Source organism: Danaus plexippus, chromosome 17, assembly GCF_018135715.1.
Source record: "Danaus plexippus chromosome 17, MEX_DaPlex, whole genome shotgun sequence".
Taxonomy (NCBI): Eukaryota; Metazoa; Arthropoda; class Insecta; order Lepidoptera; family Nymphalidae; genus Danaus; species Danaus plexippus.
Window position 1 is genome coordinate 9,957,754 of NC_083548.1, and position 18,969 is coordinate 9,976,722.

Genomic DNA, 18,969 nt, shown 5'->3' on the forward strand with positions numbered 1-18,969 from the left:
AAAAGTAAAAAAAAACTAACATAATAAAAAACATAATAAACGTAGTAAACATAATAAAAACATCTAATTATTCTGTACATTATAATCTGACATTTCAAAATTCTTATATAGTAAGTATAACACAATAATAATCAACTTAAGTCTTATTTCTTAACTTTCGTACGTATTAGGAGTACGTCGCAAAAATCACTGGCGGGGCCCTCAACAGTACTCTACGGACGCTCGGGCCAATGCGTCCCACCTCTTCCTGACGTGGCAGTCGTGGCTGAAGGTGTTGTGATTTACGTCATTTCTCTTTGCAATGATACAGTTGCGGCAGGTGGGGGCTTCGCCCTGTTCCCTTTTGGGGCATTGGGCCCTGAGGTGAGGGCCGCCGCAATGGCTGCAGAGGTCTTCTGCCTCTTTGCAGTGCCTGCGGCCGTGCCCATACCCTAGGCATCTTGTGCACTGTATGAGGGGGCTCTGGTCCTCCACCCTCACCTGCTGCATGTCTATCCGCACCTTCCCCTGGTCTATGGACCTTCTCCATAGGGCTGGCGACACAGTGAGCACAATGTTGCTGCACAGAGGGTTTCTTGTCTTTCTTCGGTATTTGACCTGAACTTGGCCTTTCTCGTTGTCGAGGCCACGAAACAGGTCCCTGTTCTGATTCCTGAGCGCGCTGACAATCTCCTCGTCAGAGTGGATTGCCATCACGTTAAACAGAACCAGAAGAGGGTCCTTATTCTTCATTTCCTCGACCACGAAACCGCCCTTCTGCTCAAGCCTTTCCTTTAATTTATCTTTGTCCTCCTTTGTACTGCAGCTCATTATAACCCGCCGGTCCTTGGCCCTTCTCACCTTTTCTACAGTGATCCAGCCGTTTTTCGCGTCCACTGCCCTACGGATCTCTTCATAGGTCTCTTCACCCGTATTTTTTCCATCCTTGGAGGCCACTGCTATTGTGTGCAGAGCCTTTTGGTGCCGTTGTCGTTGCTGTTCGGCGTGTTGAGGACCCGCCGTTACACTGGCATACGTCGCCGTTTTTATCAGGCCCTTCTGCTCCTCCATCGATTCTTTTAGTGCCTCTAATTGCCGCGAGTGCTCCTTGAGGAGCCTGTTGTTCTCTTCTAATTTCTCAATTAGCGCGTTTGGGATAGAGGTGGTTGGGGCGGTTGGGGCAGGTGCCTCGGCTACTGTGGCAGCCTTCAATGTTCGCGCGCTGTTTTTTGTAATCTGCTTGTGTTGGGGGGCCTGGGGGATCTGGGGGGCCTGGGGGGCCTGGGGCGCCTGGGGAAGGCCGGCTTCCTTGGGAGCTGCAGCCCTCAAGTCCTCCAGCTCATCTTGTGTGATCAGGTTCTCTTCATCTGCTTCCATCACTAGTTCATGTAGCCTCTGTACGGCTCGGAGTATGCCTTCCTTCAGTTCAGTTTTTAGGTTCCTTGATTGGCCGATTAGCTTGATCGCCGACATCTTGGCGGACTTCGCTTCCCGGCCCCTTTTGATACTCTTTATAGCCCGCGGCGTTAGTATTTGCGGAGGTGACTCCGGTCTATCTTCTGTCGATGTCGAAGCCGTCGGCGTCTTGGGGCCTAACAGGGACCCGCTGAGACCCGGAAGAGCTCTGCTAATCTCCCACCCGTCGGTGCTCTTCTGGGCCGCGGATCTGGTTGGCGTTTTTTCCGGTTCGGCATTCATACTCTTTTTCGTTGGAGTGCGTGGAAGCATTGTTGGAGGTGGTCTTATATACTAAAGAACTTTGTAAAAGTTGTATATTGTCTATCTTAAACTAACACTTAAATTTAATTACAAACTAATATATAACAAAACAAGTAATTAAAATTTTAACTTAATACAAATCAACTTATAAGTAATAATCTTAAATAAAGTAAAATAAAGAGGACGCGACACAGTGTATTCCGATTCTTAAGCTAACGAGGTCAACTTGTTCTAAAAATAGAACAAATTTCGCAATCACTCAAATGATGCTATGGCTTATAGCTCGGTTGTCCTAGGTCCTAAAAATTTTTAAAATATATCCCTATGATCGGGAGATCCCCGTCTATTTTCCAGGTCGTTTCCCGTGAAAATCGGGAAAACTTTTCTCTAACGGTTTTTTAGATTTTTCCACCCCTTATATTTAAAAATTTTAAGAGAATTCTGTAATTTAAAAATAATGGTGAGGTTAAGCCCCACTGTTACTATCTATATACAAAATTTGGAAACGATTGGTTAACGGAATCTATTTTTAATTAAGGGTGAAAGTTCTTTGACGTAAATCGAAAGTAAAATGACGAGTCTAAATATTAATAAATTAAAAATATTTTTACACAGGAATGAAGCTGAACACTAAAAAATAATACTACAACTAATTTGGTTGGGGTCCGACCCTTGGGACCTGCCAAATTTGGACAACAAAGTTACTCGGTAGTTGACCTCGTAGTCACCTAGATTTAAAATTAAAACTTATAAATAATAATTCTTAAAATAATAATAATAATATAATAATAAATTAACTAAAATAAATGTCCCCAATAGAGGGAAAGTAATAGAAACAATACAACAGTATGCAACACAATATATTACGGCGAGCGCCGAGGTCAACTTGTTCTAAAAATAGAACAAATTGCGCAATCACTAAAATGATGCTATGGCTTATAACTCGGTTGTCCTAAGTCCTAAAAATTTTTGAATTATATCACTATGTTCGGGAGATCCCCCTCTATTTTCCGAGTCTTTCCCCGTGAAAATCGGGAAAACTTTTCCCTAACGGTTTTTTAGATTTTTCCACCCCTTATATTTAAAAAAGTTGAGAGAAATTTATAAATTAAAAATGATGGTGGGGTTAAGCCCCTCGGGATCTATCTATATACAAAATTTGGAAGCAATTGGATAACGGAATCTATTTTTAATTGAGGGTGAAAGTTTTTTAACGTAATTTGAAACTGAAAATGACTAGTCTAAATATTGAATAAATTGAAAATATTTTTACACAAGAATGAAGCTAAACACTAAAAAATGATACTACAACTAGTTTGGTTGGGGTCCGACCCTTGGGACCTGCCAAATTTGGACAATAAAGTTACTCGGTAGTTGACCTCGGAGTCACTTAAATTTAAATTTAAAACTAAGGATGGCTGCTGGCCTCGCTCGAAGTCGGCGAATGTCTTAAATTGACGGGGATGGATTGCACTTTAATATAATGTAATAAAAAGTATATGGTACCGCTTTAGTTATAAAGTTATAGGGGTCCAAAGTTCACTTAATTAAAAACCACCCGCACAAAAACTTCTTAATGTCACAGATCTTCACTGGGAAGTCGCAGAGGTGTGATCAATGTGTCGGCAGACTCGGGAGAGAGCCCCCAATCGAACGACACTAATGACGCCACCCGACTCGCCTGGATTAAGTACCACGTGTCACGTGGTGATTGACTTTCTCCTCGCTATCTCCGGAACCTCTTGCCGGAAAAATCCAAAATTCCGCAGGGATGTACCCCTCACTAAATAAAACTTATTTACACTTAAAAAACTATGGGTCACCGCTTTAAAAAGGCGGCGCACGCACTCAAAGTTATTTTAACCTTAAAATTCCGGTTTTTGGTGAATAATTCGGTGAAAAATAATCCGATTTCACTTATTTTTTCACTACACTGTAGGGGCACTGAGGCGCACACTTTGATATATAATATGTATTTATTGAACGATTTTGACACTTTAAACGAATTTTAGACTGCGGAGCGAGTAAAAACGTGACCGTTCGCGTCGGCGCGTGGCGAGCAACTGGTTAGGTTAGGTTAGGTTAGGTTAGGTTAGGTAGGTTAGGTTAGTGGTTAGGTTAGGTTTTTTTTTTTTTTTTTTTTTTTTTTTTTTTTTTTTAAAAGGCACCCGCCATCGCAGGGTGTTATTGCCCTCGGGTCTCTTCTTGCGTGGCAAATTTTAATATTTATTATTTTCCACAGTACAATTTTCTTAAAACTACTTAAAATTTATTACATTCTTAGTACTGTGACTTTGTCCGATGGCTCGTCCGCACAATTAAAAAACCATTCCAATAAATATCATTCAATTCATAAATTAAAACCATAAAATAATTAAAATTCAAAGTAAATTAAATAAAAAAATAATTACAATAATTTTTAAAACTGGATTAAAATGAATACAATAAAAAGAATAAATAATAAATGAAATATAATTGAGTTACAATAATTTAAATGAAAATAATAATTAAATTAAAATAAAATTGAATTGAATAAAAAACAAAATACAATTAAAATGTAAAACAAATTACAAATTGGAATTGATATAGAATGGTTAAAATACATACTATGTGCAGCATCCTCCTGTCTACCTAGTTTTGTTTTCTCTCATTTGCTGCTTTTACAACTTTGAGGCAGAACCGCTCCAGATGCGGCCTGGAGTTTTATCACTATCTTCATTCAGCTATGGATGTTTCATTAAGTCTTTTTCCAGTACTTAGTTCCAGGTCACATCTGTCACGGTCATGCCTCGGGCACTCGAACAGGAGGTGCTGCACCGTCTCTGCGACCTCTGGGTCGCACACACACGAGTCGTTGTCTTTTAACTTGAATTTATGTAGGTATGCCGCGAATCCTCCATGCCCCGTCAGCACTTGCGCCCACCCAGACGTCCTGTCGAGGCACCTCATGGTCCGATAAGCGCACCATGCATCAGGGAAGAACATGCGGGTGACCTCCGCTGGGCTCCTTCGGTGTACCTACTGTTCCAGCGCCGGACCGCGCCCTCTCTCAGTCGTCGTTTGACATATGAGATTGGACACCTGTCATAGGCGGGGCGACCCTAGCCTGGCCGCCAGCCTGGCCAATTCGTCGGCGCGCTCGTTGCCGGGTATCCCGACGTGAGCCTTCACCCAAAAGAACCGGAGGGTTTTACCCCTCCCCTGCAACTCCCTAATATTCTTCCGAATATGGGTAGCGAGGGGATGGCGCGTGTCCGGGTTCCGGATCAAGTCCAGCGAAGAACGGGAGTCGCTTAGCACCGCCGCGCTGGCGAAGTTCCTCTCGACAACCAGGTCCGTAGCCCTGGCTATCGCTAGCAACTCCGCCTGAAAGACGGTGCACATCGGCTCCAGCCTCAACCGTCTCGTCCGGACCTCGACCCCATCCCGCCAATAAGTGTACGCTGCCCCGACCCCGTCATCAGACTTACTACCGTCAGTGTAAATCAGATGCTCGGGAAGGTGTAGCTGGGCTACATGTTCGGGGAGCATACCTTCCAGACATACGTAATCTACGTCCGGCTCACTGGCAGGGTGAGGAGCCTCGGTAAAGGCCACACGCTCCTCCAGTTCGCGGGAGTCCAGCTCGTCGATCGGGCGTCCCCGTTTGCTCTCGACAATCGGGCCGCCTCCCAGACCCGGAGGTCAAGCGGGAGGAGCCCGGCCAGCGTGAGCGCTGCGTTGAGCGACACCGTACGATGTGACCTAGCAATCTTCTGTGCAAATCCCCTCTGGACGGTAGCAAAGGACCTTTGCACAGAGATCTTTTCGGCGGCCTTCGCCCAGGAGCTCGCGCCGTACAGGATCGTCGGTTCGACGACCGCGAAATATATCGTCCTGATGATCTCCGAGCACAAGCCCCATTCCCACCGAGCCATCGTCGACAGTTTCCTATACAGGTCCGTTGCCTTACGACAAGCGTAGGCAACGTGACTGTTAAAGGTTAGTTTACTGTCGACGATGACCCCGAGGATCTTGAGCTCGTTCACCATCGAAATGTCAACCCCGCCCAGCTGCACAACCGGAGTGTCGTACTTAAGCTTGCGCGTGACTACCATCGCCTGAGTCTTTTCGGCGGAAAAGCGCAGCTTATTTACGACACCCCAGTCCCGCGCACAGCCAGGGCGGCATTGGCATCCCGCTGGATCTCGAGTGCAGTATGCCCGGAGAACACCAACACGATATCGTCCGCGAACGCCTGCACGTACGCGCCCAGCCCATCCAGGCTGTCCAGGAGGGGGTCCAGCAGCATGTTCCAAAACAGAGGTCCACCTATAGAGCCTTGGACACAGCCTTTGGTCTGCGCCTTCCGCACAGTCCTTCCCGCGTAGTGCACGGCAACGCTTCGGTCCCGGAAGTAATCCTCGACAAGACGCCTTAGGTTTACGGGATACCTTTCTCTATCATTCTGCACTTTATGGCCGGCCACCACGCGTTGTCGAACGCTCCCTCAATGTCGAGAGAGACCATGAGAGCGGTCTCTTTCCTGGAAAGAACACCCTAACGTGCTGCATCAGGTCATACAGCGTATCCTCCGTGCTCCGCTGCGGTGTGAAGCCATACTGCCTTGCATTGGACTTGGGCAAGACGTGCCATCGGATTCGACGACACAGAATTTTCTCAAAGATCTTGCCCAAGATGGAAAGGAGTCCAATGGGGCGGTACGACTTTGCGCGGGCATAGTCTGGACGCGCTGGTTTCCTGAGCACCACGACAGAAGCCTCCTTCCACGGCGCTGGAAAGCACGCCAGGTCAAGACACCGGTTCAGGATGGTAATGAACAACTGTTCGCTCGCGCATATGGCGTGCCAGCATATGTCGCTGGTGAACCCATCCTGACCCGGCCCTTTTTAGGTTTGAAGCTGCGCAGAGTCCGAACCAACTCTCCCCTGGTGATCTGGGGGTCGTCGGTGTCATCAGGTAGGCGCATGCCAACCAGGTCCGCTCGGCTTCGGATGACGGCGTGGACTTCGGAGTCTGTACCGTCATCGTCATCGGCGAAGAATGTCCTGGCTAGCAGCGCGGCCGACTGGTCCGGGCTCTGCACAACTCCGCCCCCCACGAGGAGCTGTCCTCGCGGTGACCCGCCGCTCTTCTCAGCACCCGGTAGATCCCATCCCACATAGACTCCCGCTCTTGCATCGAGGTAAATGCCTTCCATCCCTCCGTTTGGGCGCTGACAACCCTCCGTTCATACTCCGCCTTAGCGATCAGGTACTCGTCAACCACACATTCTCTGCGACGCGGTGCCGCACATCGAACCCGGCGGCGTTTCGTGTTTTAGGTTAGGTTAGGTTAGTTAGGTTAGTTAGTGGTTAGGTTAGGTTAGGTTTAGGTTAGGTTAGGTTAGGTTAGGTTAGGTTAGGTTAGGTTAGGTTAGTTAGGTTAGGTTGTTAGGTTAGGTAGGTTAGGTTAGGTTAGGTTTAGGTTGGTTAGGTTGGGTTAGGTTGGGTTAGGTTGGGTTAGGTTAGGTTAGTTAGGTTAGGTTAGGTTAGGTTAGGTTAGTTAGGTTAGGTTGGTTAGGTTTAGGTTAGGTTAGGTTAGGTTAGGTTAGGTTAGGTTTAGGTTAGGTTAGGTTAGTTAGGTTAGGTAGGTTAGGTTAGGTTAGGTTAGTTAGTTAGGTTAGGTAGTTTAGGTTAGGTTAGGTTAGGTTAGGTTAGGTTAGGTTAGGTTAGGTTAGTAGGTTAGGTTAGTTTAGGTTAGGTTAGGTTAGGTTAGGTTAGTTTAGTTAGGTTAGGTAGGTAGTAGGTTTAGGTTAGGTTAGTTAGGTTAGGTTAGGTTTAGGTTAGGTTAGGTTAGGTTAGGTTAGGTTAGTTTAGGTTAGGTTAGTTAGTTTTAGGTTAGGTTAGGTAGGTTAGGTTAGTTAGGTTTTTTTTTTTTTTTTTTTTTTTTTTTTTTTTTTTTTTTTTTTTTTTTTTTTTTTAAAGGCACCCGCCATCGCAGGGTGTTATTGCCCTCGGGTCTTTCTTGCATGGCAAGAATTTTGATATTTATTTATTTCCCAACAGTACAGATTTTCTTAAAACTACTTAAAATTTATTACATTGTTTTGTACTGTGGCCTTGCCGATGGCTCGGTCGCACTATAAAAACCATTCCAAGATTATCAATACAATTCAATTCAATAAATAGTTAAAACCATAAAATAATTTAAATTCAAAATAAAATAAAATAAAATAATTACAATAAAATTTTAAAATTCAGATTAATATCAATATACATTGCAATAAAATGAAATAGATAATTTAAAATTGAAATATAAAATTGAATTACAATAATTTAAAATTTAGAATAAATAATTACATTCTTAAATAAAATTGAATTTGAATAATTTAAAACAATAAATAGTTAAAATGATAAAATTTACAATAAAATTTGAATTGAAATTGAATGGTTAAAAATTTTATACTATGTGCAGCATCCTCCTTTTATCGTGTTCTGTTTCTTTCGTTTGCCATCTTTACAATCTTTAGGCAAAACCGCTCCAGATGCGGCCTGGAGTGTTTGTCTGCTATTATATTAGCTATGGTTGTTTCGTTTAGACTTTTCCCAGTGCTTATTTCCAGGTCGCATCTGTCACGGTCATGCCTCGGACACTCGAATAGGAGGTGCTGCACCGTCTCTGCGACCTCTGGGTCGCACACACATGAGTCGTTGTCTTTTAATTTAAATTTATGTAGATATGCCGCGAATCCTCCATGCCCCGTCAGCACTTGCGCCCACCCAGACGTCCTGTCGAGGCACCTCATGGTCCGATAAGCGCACCATGCATCAGGGAAGAACATGCGGGTGACCTCTGCTGTGGCTCCTTCGGTGTACCTACTGTTCCAGCGCCGGACCGCGCCCTCTCTCAGTCGTCGTTTGACATGTGAGATTGGACACCTGTCATAGGCCGGGGCGACCCTAGACTTGGCCGCCAGCCTGGCCAATTCGTCGGCGCGCTCGTTGCCGGGTATCCCGACGTGAGCCTTCACCCAAAAGAACCGGAGGGTTTTACCCCTCCCCTGCAACTCCCTAATATTCTTCCGAATATGGGTAGCGAGGGGATGGCGCGTGTCCGGGTTCCGGATCAAGTCCAGCGAAGAACGGGAGTCGCTTAGCACCCGCCGCGCTGGCGAAGTTCCTCTCGACAACCAGGTCCGTAGCCCTGGCTATCGCTAGCAACTCCGCCTGAAAGACGGTGCACATCGGCTCCAGCCTTAACCGTCTCGTCCGGCCTCGACCCCATCCCGCCAATAAGTGTACGCTGCCCCGACCCCCGTCATCAGACTTACTACCGTCAGTGTAAATCAGATGCTCGGGAAGGTGTAGCTGGGCTACATGTTCGGGGAGCATCCTACCTTCCACATACGTATTCTACGTCCGGCTCACTGGCAGGGTGAGGAGCCTCGGTAAAGGCCACACGCTCCTCCAGTTCGCGGGAGTCCAGCTCGTCGATCGGGCGTCCCCGTTTGCTCTCGAACAATCGGGCCGCCTCCCAGACCCGGAGGTCAAGCGGGAGGAGCCCGGCCAGCGTGAGCGCTGCGTTGAGCGACACCGTCCGATGTGACCTAGCAATCTTCTGTGCAAATCCCTCTGGACGGTAGCAAGGACCTTTGCACAGAGATCTTTTCGGCGGCCTTCGCCCAGGAGCTCGCGCCGTACAGGATCGTCGGTTCGACGACCGCGAAATATATCGTCCTGATGATCTCCGAGCACAAGCCCCATTCCACCCGAGCCATCGTCGACAGTTTCCTATACAGGTCCGTTGCCTTACGACAAGCGTAGGCAACGTGACTGTTAAAGGTTAGTTTACTGTCGACGATGACCCCGAGGATCTTGAGCTCGTTCACCATCGAAATGTCAACCCCGCCCAGCTGCACAACCGGAGTGTCGTACTTAAGCTTGCGCGTGACTACCATCGCCTGAGTCTTTTCGGCGGAAAAGCGCAGCTTATTTACGACACCCCAGTCTCTCGCAACAGCCAGGGCGGCATTGGCATCCCGTTGGATCTCGAGTGCAGTATGCCCGGAGAACACCAACACGATATCGTCCGCGAACGCCTGCACGTACGCGCCCAGCCCATCCAGGCTGTCCAGGAGGGGTCCCAGCAGCATGTTCCAAAACAGAGGTCCACCTATAGAGCCTTGAAACGCAGCCTTTGGTCTGTGCCTTCCGCACAGTTCTTCCCGCGTAGTGCACAGCGACGCTTCGGTCCCGGAAGTAATCCTCGACAGACGCCTTAAGTTTACGGGGTACCTTTCTCTATCATTCTGCACTTTATGCCGGCCACCACGCGTTGTCGAACGCTCCCTCAATGTCGAGAGAGACCATGAGAGCGGTCTCTTTCCTGGAAAGAACACCCCTAACGTGCTGCATCAGGTCATACAGCGTATCCTCCGTGCTCCGCTGCGGTGTGAAGCCATACTGCCTTGCATTGGACTTGGGCAAGACGTGCCATCGGATTCGACGACACAGAATTTTCTCAAAGATCTTGCCCAAGATGGAAAGGAGTCCAATGGGGCGGTACGACTTTGCGCGGGCATAGTCTGGACGCGCTGGTTTCCTGAGCACCACGACAGAAGCCTCCTTCCACGGCGCTGGAAAGCACGCCAGGTCAAGACACCGGTTCAGGATGGTAAGGAACAAATGTTCGTCCGCGCATATGGCGTGCCAGCATATGTCGCTGGTGAACCCATCCTGACCCGGCGCCTTTTTAGGGTTGAAGCTGCGCAGAGTCCGAACCAACTCTCCCCTGGTGATCTGGGGGTCGTCGGTATCATCAGGTAAGCGCATGCCAACCAGGTCCGCTCGCTTCGGATGACGGCGTGGACTTCAGAGTCTGTACCGTCATCGTCATCGGCGAAGAATGTCCTGGCTAGCAGCGCGGCCGACTGGTCCGGGCTCTGCACAACTCCGCCCTCCACGAGGAGCTGGTCCTCGCGGTGACCCGCCGCTCTTCTCAGCACCCGGTAGATTCCATCCCACATAGACTCCCGCTCTTGCATCGAGGTAAAAGCCTTCCATCCCTCCGTTTGGGCGCTGACAACCCTCCGTTCATACTCCGCCTTGGCGATCAGGTACTCGTCAACCACACATTCTCTGCGACGCGGTGCCGCACATCGAACCCGGCGGCGTTTTGTGTTTACTTCGCGCCGCATCCTTTCAAGCTCATCGTTCCACCAAGGAAAGCGTTTTTTTGTTTTGGGAGGTTTGTGGGGAGGGATGGTCTTACTACTCACCTCCTCCACGCATTCTATATACCTGGTTACCGCCTCTTCCAACTGGTTTCGGTCGGTAACCAGACTGATTCCCTCCGGGGTTAGTCCCCGCGCGGCCAACCCACTGCGCATTTCCTCGGCGAAACGACCCCATTCAGCCTTCCGGGTATTGAAACGTCGGGTAGTCCACCTAGCGTTGCCCCCCGGCGGAACCCTGAGACCCAGGACTACACGTATCGTCCTGTGATCCGAATTGGTCACGGAGTCGTCCACCCTCCATTCACGGACGCTTCTCAACAACCCGTGGGTGCAGACGGTGACATCGACATGACTCGTGTACCTTCTGCCCCCCCGGATCGTATCGAAGGTGGGGACGACTCCTTTGTTCAATACGTGCAGCTCCAGGTCATCAAAGAACCCCCGAAGGGTTTCGCCTCTGGCGTCCTCCCCGACGCTCCCCCACCACGGACTCCATGCATTCCAATCGCCGCCCACAAGGACCCTGTTGGTGCCGACCTTCCCCAGGAAGTCTCGCACTTGCGCCAGGTATGGTTCGATGTCCTCCGTGCCTTCGAGGTAGACAGAGACGACCGCTACGGTCCAATCTCCCGCCTTAAGGACGACAGCCACGATGTTCTCAGTGATTATCTGGGGGTTCACATGAACCTCCAGGTCCTCACGGAAGACCATGACTGCCGCCTTGACGGGTTTGGTCCTGGCGTCCTCTCTCTGCACTACCCTGACGCCACGGAAGCTACCGACCCTCCCCTCTGAGCCGACGTAAGGTTCCTGGATTAAGGCGACTCCAACACCATCCCTGTGCGCGTCCATGACCAGTTCCTGCGTCGCCAGACGGGCACGCTGGAGGTTGGCTTGGAAGACCACAAAGCTTCCCTTACACTCTGGTACAGCTGCGGTGCCCTCAGCAGTAGCTCACCGAAGAACGCGCGATACCGTCCCACTTCCGCCGGATAGGGCAGTCTCCGCTGAATGCATTGTGGCCCGCCTCCTGGAACCCAGCCCGGTCGCAGTTCCTGCAGACGGGGGGCCTCCCATCCACCCGGGAAGGACACTTCGTTCGGTCGTGCCCCCCCCCGCAGTGGCTGCAAAGGTCCACCGTCTCCTTACAGTTTCTGCGGCCGTGGCCATAGCCCAGGCAGCGGGTACACTGCACCAGCGGCGACTGGTCCTCGGCAGTCAGGCCCTGTATGTCGATGTAAATGGTCCCCGCCTCGGTCAGCTTGCGCCAAACCTGAGGGGAGACCTGTAACACCACATGGACCTGGTGAGGGTTCCGCGCCTTCCTACGGTAAACTTCCTTGACCCTAAAGTGCGCCGGATCCAGGTCCCGCCACAACTTCTGATTCTGACATTTTAAGGACTCTATAATGTCAGCCTCAGTGTTGTAGCCGAACACATTCCGGACTATCACTCTCGGGTCTCGGTTCGCCGCGGGCTCGAGTTTGAGATCAGCCTGGGACTTGAGTCGACTTTGGGTCTTCTCCAGCCCCGGCCGATCCCCGCAGCTGATCACAATCTTTCCGTCCCTTATTTTCCTGACTCTTTCGATTTGGATCCCCGTCCTACGCGCATCGAGGGCCTCTCTTACTTTACCTATCACGCTATCGCTCGTATCCTTGGGGATGGTGGAGGACACGATCAGCGCGTGATTGGGGCGGCACGGGGGAAGCTGAACCTTTGGCTTCGGAGCCTTCGCAGCCTCGGCGTATGTTGACGCCGATGCTTTGAGGGTCTCAATGGCCTTTCCGGTATCCCTTACGGTTTCTCCGTACTCCGTCAGCTTACCCTCGACCCCCCCTACCCGCGTACCGACCGTGTCCACCTTCACCCCCGTATCCTCTATCACCCTCCTTACATTCTGTATCTCTTCCATCAGGCCCTCTATTTTCTTTGTGTTCCCGCACAGTGCCCTACCCGGGGGATATTCATCAAATTTTCCCAATACATCATAATTTATTATTTTCTTTATATCTTCCGTATTTGAAATTACTAAGCCAATTTTTTCCCCCCACTCCAGATTTTTTAATAATATATTTATTTCTTTTTCTTTTTCTTCTAATTTTTTCTCTAAACTTTTTTCCTTCTCCGAGCACGCTGTCACCAGCCTGAGCTCCAGGGAACGCAGTCGTTCGTCCACCTGGAGGACCGTCCCGTAAAGTCCTGATAGGCTGTCCAGGACGGCCTCCTTAATGGACGACTTCAGATTCCCCGATTGCTCCAGCTGGGACTTTGCGGCCTGGAAAAGCCTGTTGGCCTTTACTGTGGCCGTTTCCTCCGGGCGGGGACTGGGCAGTGCATTGGACGGGGCTGTTCGCGGTCTTTCCTCCGTGTGTGCGACAATTATTGTTTTAACATTTTTGCCCTGGGGCGGTGCCATGTTTAAAATGTGTGTGACTATTAGGATGGGTTTAAAATGACGTCACCAATAGGGGTGACGGTCAATATACAATATAATTAAAATAAACTTAAAAACTTTAACGTCCCCAATAGGGGGGACGGTCAACAGCACAACCCACTTATCTAGGTTAAAATATAATTTATGTCCCAATAGGGGACAGGTTGAATTAAGTCACACTTAATAAACTATTCTAATTTAAAAAAATTTTTAACGTCCCCAATAGGGGGGACGGTCGACGACACAACACACACTTAACTAAATTTAAAACTAATTAACGTCCCAATAGGGGACTATCACAGATTATGTTTTAAATTAAAATTTTAAAATTTTAAATTGGAATTATATGTATAAATAAAATTATTAATTAATTATAATTTTTTAACAATAAATTAGACTAGATTATTATATTTTAAAATTTTTAAAATAGAATAAAATGAAATTATTAAAATAAAATGAAATAAAATGAAATAAATAAAATAAAATAAATAACAATTCCAATTTAAAAGGGGGTTTAACGTCCCCAATAGGGGGGACGGTCGACAATACAAACACAAACTTAACTAAGGATAGGCCAACTACAGCGGGAGAATCAAGGATTTCGAATTCGGGAATTTTTAATTCACAATAAATGTGAATAAATCCTCGATCCCGGGTCCAAAAATTTAGTGGGGGGTATCAGGGTAATCAGGAGGACCGCCCGGATCCTCCTATGGCCCTTTCCCGGAAATCGGAAAAGCTTTTTTCAAAAAATTTTCCGAATTTTCCACCCTTGATTTTTCCCGAATTTTTGAAAAATTTTGAATTTTGACTGACCCGCTGAGTAGTCTTCCGCAGGATCAACCTCGAAACCAAGTTTCAGAGGGATCAGACTGCGGGAACTATTTTTAATTAAGGGGTCAAGTTTTTTATCGTAATTTGAAACCAAAAATGGGTGTCCTAAATCTTTGATAATTTGGAAAAATTTTTGTTTCAACCGAAAGGGGGGCTCGAAAAAATAATGCCTATAGTGGTTCGAACAGGCTAGGACCCCAGGAACCTGCCGAAATTAGGCGACCAAGTTATTTTGTAGTTGACCTATATGACACTAAAAATTAAAAAATTTGTAAAAATAGCTGCAATGCCCGCGCGAAGCCAGTCTTGATATTAATATGAAGAGTGTTGAGTGCACTACGTAGTGAAATAATAAAATTTGGGGGTCACCGCTTTAGTTTTTAAGTTATAAGAGTTTAAAGTTTTAGTGGGGTTGCCAAAAACTGCACTGCACCTTATTTGCGTCGTATCTCATCCAATTTTTGGCGCAGCGCGACGTTCAAAGTGTCCGGAGAATCGGGAGAGACCCCCCGACCCAGCTACACTAGTGGCGCCTCCCGGGCGTGCCTGGATCTAGGACCACGTGCCACGTGGTTTTTGGGGGTCACCTCAATATCTCCGGAACCCCTGGCCGGAAAAATCCGAAATTTTGCAGCGATGACCTCTTCACTAATTGGCACTCACACACAATAAAAAATCAGTGGGTCGCCGCTTTAAAAATGGCGCCGCACGCACTTAAAGTTTATTTAACCTCAATTTATAAGGTTTTTCGGGAATAACTCAGCCAAAAATATTCCGATTTCACTGAATTTTTCACTATTCGGTTGGGGGCACTGAGACGCACTCGATGACGTATCACTTTTAATTATCGCACTATTTTTGCCTTTGGAACTGATTTTTCACTGCGGAGCGCGTTTAAAACGTGACCGGTCGGTTCGGCGCGTGGCGTGCAACTGGGTTAGGTTAGGTTAGGTTAGGTTAGGTTAGGTTAGGTTAGGTTAGGTTAGGTTAGGTTAGGTTAGGTTAGGTTAGGTTAGGTTAGGTTAGGTTAGGTTAGGTTAGGTTAGGTTAGGTTAGGAGGTTAGGTTAGGTTAGGTAGGTTAGGTTAGGTTAGGTTAGGTTAGGTTAGGTTAGGTTAGTTTAGGTTAGGTTAGGTTAGGTTAGGTTAGGTTAGGTTAGGTTAGGTTAGGTTAGGTTAGGTTAGGTTAGGTTAGGTTAGGTTAGGTTAGGTTAGGTTAGGTTAGGTTAGGTTAGGTTAGGTTAGGTTAGGTTAGGTTAGGTTAGGTTAGGTTAGGTTAGGTAGGTTAGGTTAGGTTAGGTTAGGTTAGGTTAGGTAGGTTAGGTTAGTTAGGTAGGTTAGGTTAGGTTAGGTTAGGTTAGGTTAGGTTAGGTTAGGTTAGGTTAGGTTAGTTAGGTTAGGTTAGGTTAGGTTAGGTTAGGTTAGGTTAGTTAGGTAGGTTAGGTTAGGTTAGGTTGGTTAGGTTAGGTTAGGTTAGGTTAGGTTAGGTTAGGTTAGGTTAGGTTAGGTTAGGTTAGGTTAGGTTAGGTTTAGGTTAGGTTAGTTAGTTGGTTAGGTTAGGTTAGGTTAGGTTAGGTTAGGTTAGGTTAGGTTAGGTTAGGTAGTTAGTTAGGTTAGGTTAGGTTAGGTTAGGTTAGGTAGGTTAGGTTAGGTTAGGTTAGGTTAGGTAGGTTAGGTTAGGTGGTTAGGTTAGGTTAGGTTAGGTTAGTTAGGTTAGGTTAGGTTAGGTTAGGTTAGGTTAGTTAGGTTAGGTTAGGTTAGGTTAGGTTAGGTTAGGTTAGGTTAGGTTAGTTAGGTTAGGTTAGGTTAGGTTAGGTTAGGTTAGGTTAGTTAGGTTAGTTAGGTTAGGTTAGGTGGTTAGGTTAGGTTAGGTTAGGTTTAGGTTAGTTTAGGTTAGGTTAGGTTAGGTTAGGTTAGGTTAGGTTAGGTTAGGTTAGGTTAGGTTAGGTTTAGGTTAGGTTAGGTTTAGGTTAGGTTAGGTTAGGTTAGGTTAGGTTAGGTTGGTTAGGTTAGGTTAGGTTAGGTTAGTTAGGTTAGGTTCGGTTAGGTTAGGTTAGGTTAGGTTAGGGTTAGGTTAGGTTAGGTTTAGGTTAGTTAGTTAGGTTAGGTTAGGTAGGTTAGGTTAGGTTAGGTTAGGTTAGGTTAGGTTAGTTAGTTATTAGGTTAGGTTAGGTTAGGTTAGGTTAGGTAGGTTAGGTTAGGTTAGGTTTAGGTTAGGTTAGGTTAGGTTAGGTTAGGTTAGGTTAGGTTAGGTTAGGTTAGGTTAGGTTAGGTTAGGTTAGGTTGTTAGGTTAGGTTAGTTAGGTTAGGTTAGGTTAGGTTAGGTTAGGTTAGGTTAGGTTAGGTTAGGTTAGGTTAGGTTAGGTTAGGTAGGTTAGGTTAGGTAGGTTAGGTTTAGGTTTTTTTTTTTTTTTTTTTTTTTTTTTTTTTTTTTTTTTTTTTTTTTTAAAGGGCACCCGCCATCGCAGGGTGTTATTGCCCTCGGGTCTTTCTTGCATGGCAAGAATTTTAATATTTTATTGAAAAACCAACAGTACAGATTATCTTAAAACTACTTAAATTTATTACATTGCTTTGTACTGTGGCCTTGCCGATGGCTCGGTCGCACACTATAAAAACCATTCCAAAATTATCATTACAATTCAATTCAATAAATAATTAAAACCATAAAATAATTAAAATTCAGAATAAAATTAAAAATAAAATAAAATAAAAATAAAATAATTACAATAAAATTTTAAAATCTGGATTAAAATTGACATTGGAATAAAATTGAAATAAATAATTTAAAATTAAAATATAAAATTGAATTACAATAAAATTTGAATAAATAATTACATTTTTGAAATAAATTGAAATTGAATAATTTAAAACAATAAATAGTTAAAATGATAAAAATTAAAATTGGAATTGAATATAGAATGGTTAAAAATTACATACTATGTGCAGCATCCTCCTGTTTATCTAGTTTTGTTTCTTTCATTTGCGAGTTTTACAACTTTAAGGCAGAACCGCTCCAGATGCGGCCTGGAGTGTTTGTCAGCTATTAATTCAGCTATGGTTGTTTCGTTTAGACTTTTCCCAGTACTTATTTCCAGGTCGCATCTGTCACGGTCATGCCTCGGACACTCGAATAGGAGGTGCTGCACCGTCTCTGCGACCTCTGGGTCGCACACACATGAGTTATTGTCTTTTAATTTAAACTTGTGTAAATATGCCGCGAATCCTCCATGCCCCGTCAGCACTTGCGCCCACCCAGACGTCCTGTCGAGGCACCTCATGGTCCGATAAGCGCACCATGCATCAGGGAAGAACATGCGGGTGACCTCCGCTGTGGCTCCTTCGGTGTACCTGCTGTTCCAGCGCCGGACCGCGCCCTCTCTCAGTCGTCGTTTGACATATGAGATTGGACACCTGTCATAGGCCGGGGCGACCCTAGCCTTGGCCGCCAGCCTGGCCAATTCGTCGGCGCGCTCGTTGCCGGGTATCCCGACGTGAGCCTTCACCCAAAAGAACCGGAGGTTTTACCCCTCCCTGCAACTCCCTAATATTCTTCCGAATATGGGTAGCGAGGGGATGGCGCGTGTCCGGGTTCCGATCAAGTCCAGCGAAGAACGGGAGTCGCTTAGCACCGCCGCGCTGGCGAAGTTCCTCTCGACAACCAGGTCCGTAGCCCTGGCTATCGCTAGCACTCCGCCTGAAAGACGGTGCACATCGGCTCCAGCCTCAACCGTCTCGTCCGGACCTCGACCCCATCCGCCAATAAGTGTCGCGCTGCCCCGACCCCGTCATCAGACTTACTACCGTCAGTGTAAATCAGATGCTCGGGGGGGAGGTGTAGCGGGGCTACATGTTCGGGGAGCTACCTTCCAGACATACGTAATCTACGTCCGGCTCACTGGCAGGGTGAGGAGCCTCGGTAAAGGCCACACGCTCCTCCAGTTCGCGGGAGTCCAGCTCGTCGATCGGGCGTCCCCGTTTGCTCTCGAACAATCGGGCCGCCTCCCAGACCCGAGGTCAAGCGGGAGGAGCCCGGCCAGCGTGAGCGCTGCGTTGAGCGACACCGTACGATGTGACCTAGCAATCTTCTGTGCAAATCCCCTCTGGACGGTAGCAAAGGACCTTTGCACAGAGATCTTTTCGGCGGGCTTCGCCCAGGAGCTCGCGCCGTACAGGATCGTCGGTTCGACGACCGCGAAATATCGTCCCTGATGATCTCCGAGCACAAGCCCCATTCCACCCGAGCCATCGTCGACAGTTTCCTATACAGGTCAGTTGCCTTACGACAAGCGTAGGCAACGTGACTGTTAAAGGTTAGTTTACTGTCGACGATGACCCCGAGGATCTTGAGCTCGTTCACCATCGAAATGTCAACCCCGCCAGCAGCTGCACAACCGAGTGTCGTACTTAAGCTTGCGCGTGACTACCATCGCCTGAGTTTTTTTCGGCGGAAAAGCGCAGCTTATTTACGACACCCCAGTCTCTCGCAACAGCCAGGGCGGCATTGGCATCCCGCTGGATCTCGAGTGCAGTATGCCGGAGAACACCAACACGATATCGTCCGCGAACGCCTGCACGTACGCGCCCAGCCCATCCAGGCTGTCCAGGAGGGGGTCCAGCAGCATGTTCCAAACAGAGGTCCACCTATAGAGCCTTGCACACAGCCCTTGGTCTGCGTCTTCCGCACAGTCCTTCCCGCGTAGTGCACGGCAACGCTTCGGCCCGGAAGTAATCCTCGACAAGACGCCTCAAGTTTACGGGGATACCTTTCTCTATCATTCTGCC

At 47.5% G+C, this 18,969-nt stretch overlaps 1 protein-coding gene across 1 annotated transcript; it reads right to left on the reverse strand.

Annotated features, from left to right (window-relative positions):
• Positions 1-4,782: 4,782 nt before the first annotated feature.
• On the reverse strand, positions 4,783-5,229 carry LOC133319324 (ribonuclease H-like). Its single transcript, XM_061523297.1, has one exon. It carries the CDS (start codon positions 5,227-5,229, stop codon positions 4,783-4,785), a length of 447 nt encoding a protein of 148 aa, XP_061379281.1.
• Between the last annotated feature and the right edge of the window lie 13,740 nt (positions 5,230-18,969).

Bases quoted from the DNA above. Each gene is read 5' to 3' on its own strand.
- LOC133319324 (XM_061523297.1), bottom strand. From the start codon at position 5,229: ATGCTCCCCGAACATGTAGCCCAGCTACACCTTCCCGAGCATCTGATT.